Consider the following 13,603-nt stretch of genomic DNA (forward strand, 5'->3'; position numbering starts at 1 on the left):
TCCCCTGGTATTTATGCTGATCCTTAACAGTCGAAATGGCAGATTAGGAGACTAGTGGTGATCAGTGTGACAGAAAAAAGGGAACATTGATGGCCAGGTAACATCTGAACAGGGAAAGTTTCTGCTTGTAGCCACGTTGCTAGGCCTGTGCTGGACCCAGCTGTAACCAACTCTAATTAGCGCATACCAGGTCTGAGAAAACTGTGGAGGAGGCCGCTTCACTAGACCCTCAGATATCGTACTAAGTGGGCTCCAAGGCCAACTTGATTAACAACAAGGTACAGCTGTGAAAAACTGAGGAAACTGAACGCTTTTCACATGCGCTGCCTCCAACGCATTCTTGCCATCACCTGGCAGTACAAAGTTCCAAACAACACAGTCCTGGAACGTGCTGGAATCCCTAGCATGTATGCACTGCTGAAACAGAGACGCCTGCGTTGGCTCGGTCATGTCGTGAGAATGGATGATGGCCAGATCCCAAAGGATCTCCTCTATGGAGAACTCGTGCAAGGAAAGCGCCCTACAGGTAGACCACAGCTGCGATACAAGGACATCTGCAAGAGGGATCTGAAGGCTTAGGAGTGGACCTCAACAAGTGGGAAACCCTGGCCTCTGAGTGGCCTGCTTGGAGGCAGGCTGTGCAGCATGGCCTTTCCCAGTTTGAAGATACACTTGGCCAACAGTCTGAGGCTTAGAGGCAAAGAAGGAAGGCCCATAGCCAGGGAGACAGACCAGGGACAGACTGCACTAGCTCCCAGAGTGGAAGGGGTTGTCACTCCCGAATTGGCCTTTTCAGCCACATTAGACACTGTTCCAGAGCCACTATTCAGAGCGCGATACCATAGTCTTTCGGGACTGAAGGCTGCCAACCAGACAGCTGTGAACTTCTCAGGTTGGGAGGGGGGATTCCACCATGAATAAGAAGGCTTGTGGCACGTTCACCCCTAGAATGTTCGGTTGGAACCAAGTTCTGATTGGTGGGTGGGTCAGGAGACCTATAAAGGTGAAGACCTTTCCTTTGTTCTAGCTTTGTCTCTGTCTATGAGGGCTTGAGCTTTGACCACTCTGACAAGATGGACCCGCCTTGACTGCAGCAGGGATGGGTCAGACTGGACTTTGGAAGTGTAAGACTTTGGTGAGTGATAGTTAGAGTTAGGAGTTAGCTTTTATTGTTTTTGTAGTGCTGAGTATTGTATTGTATTGATATGCTCTACCCTAAACTCTGAAATCTTTGACTGATGCAGTGCTGTCTGTATAACCATTCTTTAAATCTATGTTCAATAAATCCTATCTATTACAACTGACTGGATTATTGGGATTGGTGGAACATAGGGTACTTGGTTGTGGGAGTTAATCCAGTGTGACTGAGTGGAACCTGGAGACCCCAGTAACAGGAACCTGCTCCTGGGTTCAAGCCGTGTCAGAAGGGCTCAGGCTGGAGCACGGTTCAGGGGAGGGTTCCCCAAATTGGCCTGGTTACCAGGATTGGAGGCTCTTACAATTAAGGAGCAATTGGTAACTGAAATTGGAGAGACCTGAGGGGTAGGTGGCTGTATGGGTTTATGGCCATTTAATTACCTCTAAAGGCAATAAACGGATTACATGGTCCTCACGGAGGAGGGTCGTCTTGGATGTCACAATCAGAGTGGTCTGCACAGCACTAAGTGAAAGGCTGTTGAATACTGCACATCTCTTTTGAAAATACTGATTACTGCACTTCTGATATGGTGCTTAAAGCTTCCAACCAGCATTGCAGGAATCTGTTTGTCCAGATAAATTCTAGTAAATTCAAAGGGTACGTACGCTACAGACTTGTGAGTTAACAAGCAATTCCACCATCATAAGAACATAAGAACAGCCCCACTGGATCAGGCCATAGGCCCATCTAGTCCAGCTTCCTGTATCTCACAGCGACCCACCAAATGCCCCAGGAAGCACACCAGATAACAAGAGACCTGCATCCTGGTGCCCTCCCTTGCATCTGGCATTCTGACATAACCCATTTCTAAAATCAGGAGGTTGTGCATACACATCATGGCTTGTACCCAGTAATGGATTTTTCCTCCAGAAACTTGTCCAATCCCCTTTTAAAGGCATCCAGGCCAGTCGCCATCACCACATCCTGTGGCAAAGAGTTCCACAGACCAACCACACGCTGAGTAAAGAAATATTTTCTTTTGTCTGTTCTAAGTCTCCCAACACTCAATTTTAGTGGATGTCCCCTGGTTCTGGTGTTATGTGAGAGTGTAAAGAGCATCTCCCTATCCACTCTGTCCATCCCCTGCATAATTTTGTATGTCTCAATCATGTCCTCCAAGGACCTGTAGTTCTTTCAGGAGGACTAGGGATAGCTAACATTCTCAGCACCACACCAAACTACAGTTCCCAGTTCAATCATGCCCTCCAAGGACCTGTAGTTCTTTCAGGAGGACTAGGGATAGCTAACATTATCAGCACCACACCAAACTACAGTTCCCAGAGTTCTTTGTGGGGAGTGATGTCTCAAAACTAGTTCAGAATGGATACAAACCTTTCCAGCGTACATATACCCAAAGTCTTCCAAATCCCCATTTAGTAACTCAACAATATTCTTATCATGCAGTGTTATATGGAACTGACTGAAAAATTAAAAAAAATATATATGCTATGGTATTTTAAAGACTGAACAGGAATAGAATTAATAGAATCAATAGAATAGTGAGCAACAAATAACACACAGTGGAAAGAAAAACAGTGACACTAATACCGGGAACAAACAATAGACTACCCCAAATCATTGCTGGTGAATGATGCTTTCCTCCCAGGGTTTGTGCACAAGGGTTTGTTCTTATGCTTGATTGTGTTTACCTTGAGGTAGTTACAAGCCCACTACTAAAGCAGAGACTTGAGGTAATTTGGTAGAGGTACGTGAGAATTGCGCAGGCAGAAAGAGAAGATTACCTCTAGGATAACATAGGGGCAGAAGACAACTGCCCTGGGGTAAACCACACCACTGTATGATATGCACAAATCCCTGGTGTAGGAGGGTGGCACTTAATAATGGTCAGGAAGGAATGGAAATGCATACATTATGGACATATAAAATATAGACCTCTATATACAAATATACAGCAGGAAATACAATCCTTATACAAATAGTTATATGTAAAAAAGCTGCAATTTTTCTATTGCCTTTGCTTGTTTAACTAACGCCATACAAAATTTCTGGTGGGTTAAATGTTTCTGCTCTTTTAGAGTTCCACACATGTTAGGGCCCTATTCAAGTATTAACAGTATTAGGGTGCAATCCTATCCGACTTTCCAGTACTAATACAGCCATGCCAACAGGACATGTGCTGCATCCTGCAGTGGGGGGGGGGGGGAGGTAGTCACGGAGGCCTCCTCAAGATAAGGGAAAGTTTGTTAAGTTACCTCAGGACTGCATTGTGGCTGCATTGCCACTGAGAGCTGGAAAGGATTGGGCTCTTAGGGTTGCATTGCTTCCTGTGTTGGGGAGGCAGTCACAGAGGCCTCCTCGAGGTATAGGAACATTTGTTTCCTTACCTCAGGGCTGCATTGTAGCTGCACCAGTGCTGGAAAGTTGGATAGGATTGGGCCCTTAGTTATTACAGTGTTATGGTTCTGATATTCCAGATATTCAGCCATTTGTAGGGAATCTTTTGAGATGGCAGAGATTTAATTGAGACAGATAAAAATAATACTGGTTCTAGTGCCATGATGGGACAATGTACAATAGAACACTCATTGTCCATATCTCTTTCACCATCTCTCACTCTTTGCCACTCCTTTTTATAGGTTTGTAACAGAGACAAGAACTAGCTATCTCATCGATTTAACTATCTAAAACAGTGTTTCCCAAACTGTGGGTCATGATCCACAGGTGGGTCACAAGACCATGGGCGGTGGGTTGCGACCCCATATGTGCTAGGCCCAACATGATGCTCCTGGTGGTGCTGGAATGCCTTATTGGGATGCCTCAGAGGCCTCTTGCAGGTTGCACCGGGCCCACAACCCACTCTGTTGGCATCTGTGGGCCTCAAAATGGCCTGCAGAAGCAACAGGAAGTGACTTTAGGTTTGCAACACAATGGCTTGACCAGAAATAGCTTCTGGTTGCTTCTGTGGGCCTCCAGGTGCCAGTGGTACATTCCAGCACCATTAGGAGCATCATGGCATAGCACACATGGGGGGGGGGTGAGGTGAGTCACAGTGCTGAAAAGTTTGGGAATTTTTGATGTAACATTTTGGATATTCCTAATCTTAATAGCTCAATCATGTAGTACTGCATTTCAATTAGAAATGGGAAAGTACTAAAAATTCCAAAGCTCCACTCATTAAAGGGATAATTGTGTGAAGAGAGCCTTCGGAAGAAGTCAATGTACTCTAAGGGGCAACTTAACAGGAGTGAAGGCATTCAGCATTTCACTGCATTGATCTCGTATCTTGATACTTAGCACAGAGAAATGTGTGCAAAATGCCCATGGGTAGCTAGAAAAATACACAAAAAGCATTGTTTTTTATTTTTTTTGAAGCACTCTAGTTGCATTCCTGGTCTGTTCACGACATCCTCATGAGGTAGGTATTATCCCCATTTTTAAACATGGAGAATTTGAGGCAGAGCCTTGAGTCAGCCTGCTCAATATCACATAGAATTCACTGTCCAAAGCCATTTCACAGGTTCAAGGCTCTGGAGGTTTTATTTCCACACTCAAGCCTACTTCTCTTCCTTAATACTTCATACAGCAGTTATAGAACTATTGTTCCCAACAAATGGAGTGTAGTTGAGAGCCGAAAGGTAGCTGAGTCTTATTAATAATACTTAAAATTCATATAGTGCTTTCTGAAAATGCAAACAGCTTCATATTGTTGTCCTTCCAAAAATGCTGTGAGGTGGGTAAGAATTATTGCAGCTGAGGCAGAGACAGCCTGGCTTGCCTAAGATGGCATGAGTTCATTCATAGTTAATAATGAGTTCATAGCAAATATGAACCAGAGAAGACTTGATTCACAATAATAACAACAACAACTTTATTTTGACCCCGCCTTTCTCCCCAGAGGGGTTCAAGGCAGCTTACAACAAAGGTGGCTTACAACTCAGACTCTTTCAGCCCAATCCTATACTGGTTTGGTGCAGAAAAGTTTTACCTACTTCTCTGGCTGCTTCATATGGGCTTACTTATCTATACCAGAAAAACAGTTGGTATAGATCTGTTAGGCTGAAGGAGGCATGCCAGGCCCAAGACAGGATATGCTGCTGCTGAGATCTGCCCCATCCTATCCCAATCCTCCCTCAATCCAGTCCAATCCCCATCCCAATCTGTCCCCACCACCAACTCGACTATGGCTGGTCTGTGAGGTACCACTGCCAGTGCATAGCCTTCCAGCCTTTGTACTAGTGGCAGATTGATGGAGTGGCCGTTGTGGCAGTTGGCCTTATGGTATACTGGTGGACCTTGTGCAAAGATAGGATTGGACCCTTAGGCACTATGCTGCGCTAGCTCTCTATCAAGTTCTATCTCATAAATGTCAGCAGAATGTAAGGCAATATCCAGAAAAACAACTGAGAGTGCAATCCTAACCAACTTTCTAGCACTGGCATAGTTGTGCTAGTGGGGCATATTCTGCCTCCTGCAGTGGGGGGGGGGGCAGTCATGGAGGCCTCCTTAAGGTAATGTTTGTTCCCTTATCTTGGAGTTGTATTGCCCTTATGTCAGCACCGGAAAGTTGGTTAGGATTGCAAGCCTAGATTGTTCAACATATTAATAACTGCTGTGCAAGCAGGTTGCCATTCACATAACATGAACTACCCCAGGGCTTCAGACATACAAAATCCTTGTGTATGTAGAAATGATCTGGAGTTCAGGAATCTTTTCTTATCCCATCTCTAATTTTTTTTCCATACACGGCGAATTTGAAGCCATGCGTATGTTAAAAAACACACACAAAACAAACAAACAAAAACACACATACATTAACAAGTTGTTAACAAGGCCCTTAACAAGTTGTTTGGTTGGTCAAGCCAAAAAAGCAGGTTTCTTAAACCATAACAATCTAGAATCTATATTCAAGTATGTATATCAATCATCCCAAACAACAAAAATATTGATGTTTCATGGGATTGTGTCCTGCCTCCTCCTACAAAACACAAACACCTTGAAATCAAACTGCTGCCATCTTGAATTTAAAAAATCCAGTTAGAAAGAATGTGCATTATTCTCTCTCAGTGCTAAGAGACAGAATGTACATCTGGTACATCTTCTACAGATTGGTAGTTTTGTCATTTTTCACAGTGGAATCCCTCTTTACCTTGTCTGTCTTCTGTACTACAACCCAGGTTGAGATTGTCCAGTCAGTTGCAAATCTTGTAAACGGAAGCTTTTACTGTGTGTAACATGTGACGAGTCGAAGGCTGGGAGAGCCAGCTTCAAGATAATGTCCAGTTAGGATGTGTAAAGGTTATTGGGTGCTTCTTGGCCCATCCAGCAAATACTTTCTTTTCTGTGATAAACCGATGGGCTCCATGAGGTGTGTTTTCATGCAGAAAGTACTCTTCACATTCATATCTTCCTGGTTCATAGTAGTGATAAGGAACCTTCCGAAAGCCTTCTGATCTAGAACAAATACAAGACATAGAAGTTCATGAAATGCATTCTCTCCACCACCTAAATGAATTCACCATGGATCCATCGCTGCACCTTTAGGTGGAGTACATTTAAAAAAAACTGGGCAAAAAATGAGCAAAAACATACCCCCCCCCAAAAAAAAAAATTTGAGCCATTGCTGAGTCACTTATGACAGTGGCTCGTGAGATCTACTGTTGTAATTAAATGATTCTGGACGCAACCCTAACCCCTTATGTCAGTGCTTTCCAGCACTGACATAAGGGCAATGCAGCTCTGAGGTAAGGGAACAAACATTCCCTTACTTCGAGACCTCCGTGAGTGCCACCCAACTGCAGCGCATGTCCCATTGGCACCACTATGCCAGTGCTGGAAAGCACTGACATAAGGGCTTAGGATTGCACCCTATGTTTACCGGCCTGAGTGTTGGACTTGGACCAAGCAGACCTGTGTCCACATCTATGATCAGTTACAAAGTTCGATGGTGACCTTGGGCCAGTCACTACCTCTAAGCGTAGGCTACTCCACAGTACTGTTTGAGGAATAGCCTCATTAGTTTAACAATAGCCTCATTAGCGTGGGACAGGGCAGCTGACAGACAGTTCTTCAATCATTCTTTCTCCAGGCACTTAGAACAGCTTCACTCAGAGGTAAGCGACCCTTCTCTCCCCCCCCCCCAGAACATGAAAGAATGCAAGTGATTATCACCTCCTCTGCATTCTTTATGAAGCCTTTTCTAAGTGTCTGGAGAGAGAAAGATTAATGATTGCCTGCCTGATGCCTCTGTCAGGCACTACAAAAGTCAGCAAGGCTGTTTTAAAATAACTGAGCAATGGGGCATTGTTTTTTAAATGGATTTCCTTTAACGTAATTTTTGTTATCTACGTGGGTGCTGGAAATGGAACCCTCATGGATACTGGAACTCAACCTGTATTTCGGGGGGGGGGGAGTAGTCCCAGAGATCTGCTTTGAATAAGGGAACATTTGTTCCCTTCCCTGGAGTACACCACCAATATTGGAACTCAGACCTGTGCCAGTGATTCAGATTGGACCCAGGAAGGCAGTTCGAAGCCCAGACAGGGGATAGGGTATTGGTGCCACCACTGCCACAGACACCGCCCCTTTTCAGGCCATGATCTGCCCCCATTCCACCCCGGTCTCCTCCATGTTACTTTCCCCACCCTGTTCCTTCCCCTCCCCGCCTCTCTCCCACCCTTCATATGACTTACTGGCACTGGGGGAGTTTGAGGAACTATTGGTGGGCCACCGCTGCTCTCTACCTGTGGCAGAGGCTTGTGGCAGCTGCTCTGAACAGTTCCTCCACGTAACTGAGAAGTAGGCTTTTGAGGATAATATCTCTTGGCCTGCTGTCTTGGCAGCAGTGAAATCAACTGGATTTTGGCCCTGGTACAGGGTAAGCTTGTTAGCAGTGAGCCAGTTCAGGCACTGCTTGAGGGTCCACACTAATCACTTTGCCAGGCCAATGCCAAAACCCTCAGTAGCACTGGCATTGGTAAAATCCAAAGCACCATCTGGGTAAATGGGGGGGGGGTGTCATGTGGGGGCCATACTATATTTATTGGCAGGTTGCTCATGAAGTATAATTAGTTCCTGTCAATGACCCCAATTCACCTCTGACTGCTCTTTTAAAAGATGTTTATAGCCCAGCCAGCTTCAGAACAGAAAAGGTGGCAGTGAATGTGGACTGTAAGCAGGCTGTGGGCAGTTCAGGGAAGGTTTGGGGCAGGGAGGGAAGGGGCAGTTTGGGGGCTGGAGGGAGTGGATCCTTGTGGCAGCAGGGTAGATTAGAATGCTATTCCCAGTTTTGTAGCCTGACATGCTTCCTTCCTCTCCTAGGACTTATGACAGAGAAATAGCTGGTGAGGATCTGAGGCGATCCATAGGTGAGTAGGGAGCTTACAGGGAGGTACGTATAAATGTTTTTTATTTACATCTTACTTGCCTCTTGCCTCTGGTCCCATCCCCCCATTGCATCCAGTGTGCACTCTGTTGATATGGTTGCATGCTATAGTCTGACAAGGGATAGTAAGGCACGCTGTGGTGGGGGAAAGGGGCAATTTACTTACTACCCAGTAGACTGCCTGGTTACCTATTGGTCTCCTTGGACCTATGCCAGCTCTTTCGCCAGCATAATTCTGAGGAGAGGCAGGGGGTATGTAGCGAAAACGGGGATAGCATTTTGGCACACACTGCTGCCGTGGGGATCCACCCCTTCCTGCCCTGAACCTCCCCCAAACCACTCATGCCACCAACGCACCTGCTCCAGTGTAGTTTCTTCGTGTTTCTGGCACACACACAAGACCTGTGCTGGTGATCCCACAGTGTACAACAGGTGTGTGCGACTGCAGTGCTGCTGTGCCACTTACGGTGACAGAATGGGAGTTCCACCACCATAAATGGCCCATAGAATTGGGTCATAGGTGTGACAAAATGTGGATGGCTTTCAAATGAAAGCAATGTATTGCAGTTGGAGAGCATTCAAATGAAGATTCAAACCAGGCATGTCATTTGTGATTGCATATTTTTCTTAATTAAAAACAGTAGCTTTAAGAGTTGGGGTAATCAGGATTGAGACTGTGTCCAAATCCTTCACTCCACCCAATTCTAGCCAAATTATTACCCTCCTGTAGCCTCCTAAAAACTGTAATTAAAGAGACAATCACAAACGGTAGATGGCTAGACCATCAGCAGCAATGGAAGCTTCTCCCCTAGGGGTTATAGCAGCAACAGTGGATGTGCTTTTGTTGCCCCTTCCTTATATATCACTGTAGTTCAGTGGTATTCAAACTGGGGTGTCGCAATGCCCCAGCATGTGGGTCCTGGCCTCTCCCCCCTTAAGGGGTGGGGGCAGCCAGGAGACAGGGGGAAGGCAGCAGCGCGATTCACAGGACTGCGCCGCTCAGGGGGGCTGCAGGGGCTTGGGTGCACTTGCCCAAGCCTCCTGCAGCCTCTCGGGGGTGTGGGGAGCCCTGCGCAACCTTCGGCAGGGCTCCCCAGGTCAGGAAAAGGGAAAGCGGAGTGATCGTGCCCTGCTCCGCAAAACCAGAAGCAGAGCACGATAGCTCCGCTTTCCCTTCTGACAGGGCTGCAGGGACTGGGGTGCACCCTCCAGTCCCTGCAGCAGCCGTCCCTGTGTGTGTGGAGCCCTGCGCGAGCGCCTGCAGGGCACCCCAGGTCAGGGAAAGGGAGAGTGGGGCGATCCTGGGGATCGCGTTGCTGCCTTCCCTCTGCCCCTGCTGCCTCCCCCTCGCCCCCGCAAAGACTTACTGCGGGTTTCAAACTCCCGGAGAGTTTGAAAACCGCAGCTTTAGTTGATATTTAAATTAAGGGGGGGAAAACACAAATGTCACATTGAACACCACATCTGGTTTGACATACCAGATGTGATGTTAAATGTACCAGATGTGATGCTAAATGTACATCTAAAGATGTACATTCTAATGCCAGTTGTATATCACTCATGGTTATGCTTTCTGATCCAACAAGTGATATTAATGTGGAAGCCTGCTTAGGCAGGTGGATCTCCTTATCTGGGTTGGGATAAACCCGTTCATCTTATTTCCAGTGCTTTATTGGATCTGAGGAACAAATAGGTATATGTAGTACAAGAGCAGTAGAAAGTAAACAGAAATATTTCCTGTTTTCCCCAGGTTCATTCTGATTTGACACAAAGTCTTCGATTTAAAAAGTTCTTCATAACATTTGACATTAAACTTTTGTAAATGCTTTCATTTAATCAATACCACATGCCATATGGGGACTAAATACACTGACAATAAACTGCCACATCAATGCAGACTGTGAGGGAATGCCTGCCTAATTCATTTTTTGGATTTATGGCATTAAAATGAATTGTGAAATTTTGACAAGGCATCAGAATTGTAGATGCATGAAAATAATTTCCTGTGATCTTACTTGCAGTAGGTGTCATTTATCATCCCATAAACGCGGATCTTGCAGCAAGCATCCATAGCCAGAATTAAGGTAAACCAACCAGTGCTGAGATAAGAGCCTGACTGGATTCTGTAAAAGACACAACACACACAACAGACTGCATTGAAAAATGACAAACATTTTCACAACGACATATCATCTGTTATCTGGCATAAAAAGACATTTGGCAACTTGACAATCTGACAAACGTGTAATTATTTTGAGTTATTTATAGTTGGACTTTCACTCTGGTTCACTTGGGGTCTCTGGGTTATCCAGCAAAAGAAATGCTATATGCTAAGACTAGAATCCATTGATTTACTTTTGAGCCAACAAGCCTATGTGTGAACTGTAACTATAGAATGTCTGGTAAAGTATGTTGTGTAATGAAGGAGCATTTACTTCCAGGGTCCAGAGACAAATGTGTAGAACAAGAGTGCAGCTTCAGCACTTTGGTACCTTAAGCAAACATTAATGTAATATTCCTGTACTCTCTTGCATTCGGTTGTGGAACTCCTGTGGTGTAGCAGCCCCTTCTATCCATCCCACTTCAGCCCTAATTAAGCTTCTTCCTTACAATTACAATACTCCTTCCCTGGTGCCTAAGACAGTGTAGCACTGTTCACTCATTCCACTGGCATGCTGCTCTTCTTCCCCCCGTTTCACATGCTGTGCAAAGTCCAGAGCCAACTAGACCAATTGCTCCCAATTGGGCCCCGTGCCTAACGGGGCCCCTGTGCTAGGGTAATCTACTCTAGTCTTGTTTGCAATTTTATATAAAATGTACTTAGATGCACTGGTCCATTAACTCAGGGGTCGCGAAACTTTTTGGCCAAAAGGCCGCATCAAATACCTGGCACAGTGGCGAGGGCCGGAAAAAAAATTAAATATAAAATTTAAATGAATACATTAGAGATGGAACTTAGATGAATGAATAAGTGAATGAGCTCAAATGTTCAGGATGTCCCCAAGCACCAACAAAGCCCAAGAAATAAAGCACACACTTAAATGGACCCCCATTCCCCCACCCCACAAGCACAACTCTGGTTGTGTTTGGTCAACTAGGCCAGAGGCTCTCAGGGGAACAGAGGCTGGCCACGGCCCAGATAGAGACTCTCTGTGGGCCGCATCTGGCCCCCAGGCCGGAGTTTGGAGACCCCTGCATTAACTCATATGCACTTTTTAATTACACATTTTGATTGCTTTTTATTCTACCAGAGGTAATGTCTATAATAAATGTTACTTATATATTTAAGATTCTACAGACTTTGGCTGTGAGCCTGGGGCCCTGCAACAATGTTTGCAATGGGGTCCCACAGCTCCTAAGGCTGGCTCTTCCCTTCCATGACATGTGGAGTGTGCTCATCCTAGCCCTCTCCTCCTCAATCTCCTCTCCTCTGAACACTTACTCTCTGCATTTTGAGACCCTGAGACCAATAAGGACACCAGCCGTCCGCATATGAGGAAATAAGTTCTGTTGCAATCGATGGGACATATTCCAAGAAAGCCTTCTAGAGATGAGCCTGTAAACGTCCTTCACTTCAAAGTGAGAGCTACTAATAAAGCCACACTAAGGCTGAGCATTTTCTTATGGCTCACAACTGCCAGCTTCAGACCATTCGGTATATCTGTCTTTTTATCTGTCCCCTGAGTTTCTCTGGCTAGTCGAAAAAGCAGTTCCTTCAGCCACCTGGAATACTTACTCCTAACTACAAAGGTGATTCTCAACAAAATCCTGTAGAGAGCAAGTGGGTACTTGAAAGCAGTTACAGCCTGACATATTTAGCTGTACTCTCACTAAGCAGCTTCCTGTCTTAGCCGCAGAAACATGCTACCTTGGGCTTTTGATGCTACCAATTTAGAATGATAATAGCCATTTACCAAAGAATGATGAAGAAAGTGGATTCTTCTGATAATGGAGCTTTGTTGGAGACTACTCTATTGACAGTAGCGTCTAAAAACTCCTACACTCAGGGGCAAAAAGGAATTTTTAAAAAGATTTAATCAATATTTCATGTCTTGTTTTAACACCATTGGACCTTAGTCTTCTCATCAATATACTCCACTGGCAGGATAAATAAAAACAGACAAGTCAGTTCTCAGATACCTTTCTTGGGAGATGGGAAGCATGACAGAATACAGATTGCGTAGTTTATAGCAAAGCCCTGCTTTCTACTTTTCCCTTCCTCTTGAAGCTAATGAAGGAATGCAAGGAAACGACAGGAGCACGGGATTATTCGCAACACCTTAGAATTCAATCTGATTCTGTAAACATATTTTTGACAAACTAATGAAGGCAATGCTAGGAGTGTGAAAACAATTTTAACTTTCCCCCAAAGGTCATAAGCTTCTAAATATCATTGACAATATAGTCCAAAAAAAACCACTGCGGAATGGAAAAGCAATAACTATGCTTCTGCTCTAAATTGTAATAATAAGGGATGGGTAATAAGATCATTTCCCATGTGTCTGTGTGAGAAGCAGTGTGAAAGCTGCCTCCTCCAAGAAATACCGTTGGTTCTTCAGACAGGGTTCTGTCTCAGAGCAACATGGATGCCAGGGATTGCAACTGGGAACATCTAAAACCAATCCAGGTGCTCTATGATTGCGGTGTTTGGTGTCTACCAAGGCCAGTCCAATCATGAGGAGAGATAAGGCAGACTGCCTCAGTTGATGGATGGTCATAGATGGCCACCTTTGTGGCTCCTTCCCTATTGGCCACCTTTGTGGCTCCTTCCTCTAGTTTTCCTCCAACCTTTTCTCCCTTGCTCTGCCACCCTGCCCGATTGAAAGACCACCTCACTTTTGCATCTCTCAGTCTGATTGCTCCTTCTTGCTTTACTATGCTATTTCAACAGAGAGCAGCAGAGTGAGGAGGAAGAAACAGGTAAGGTGGACTAGTTGGGAGAGGTAGGTGGCGGCTATGGTGATTTGGGTCCCTGATCAAGATTCCTGACCGCCACTGCTGCCTCTACTTGTTCTCCTCCTCGTTCATGGAGGAAGAAGCTAGTTGGCAGGTGGGCTAAGAGG

The 13,603-nt window shown here is 45.3% G+C and overlaps 1 protein-coding gene across 1 annotated transcript in view; it reads right to left on the minus strand.

Annotated features, from left to right (window-relative positions):
- Positions 1-6,423: 6,423 nt before the first annotated feature.
- ST6GALNAC3 (ST6 N-acetylgalactosaminide alpha-2,6-sialyltransferase 3) overlaps positions 6,424-13,603 on the minus strand; it is a 212,809-nt gene continuing 205,629 nt past the window's right edge. The window contains exons 4-5 of the mRNA XM_066624584.1: positions 10,556-10,663; positions 6,424-6,610 (exon numbers count right to left, since the gene is read on the minus strand). Coding sequence (XP_066480681.1) covers positions 6,424-6,610; positions 10,556-10,663 — 295 coding nt within the window. The remainder of the gene's footprint in view (positions 6,611-10,555; positions 10,664-13,603) is intronic.

Source organism: Tiliqua scincoides, chromosome 4, assembly GCF_035046505.1.
Source record: "Tiliqua scincoides isolate rTilSci1 chromosome 4, rTilSci1.hap2, whole genome shotgun sequence".
NCBI classification, from domain to species: Eukaryota; Metazoa; Chordata; class Lepidosauria; order Squamata; family Scincidae; genus Tiliqua; species Tiliqua scincoides.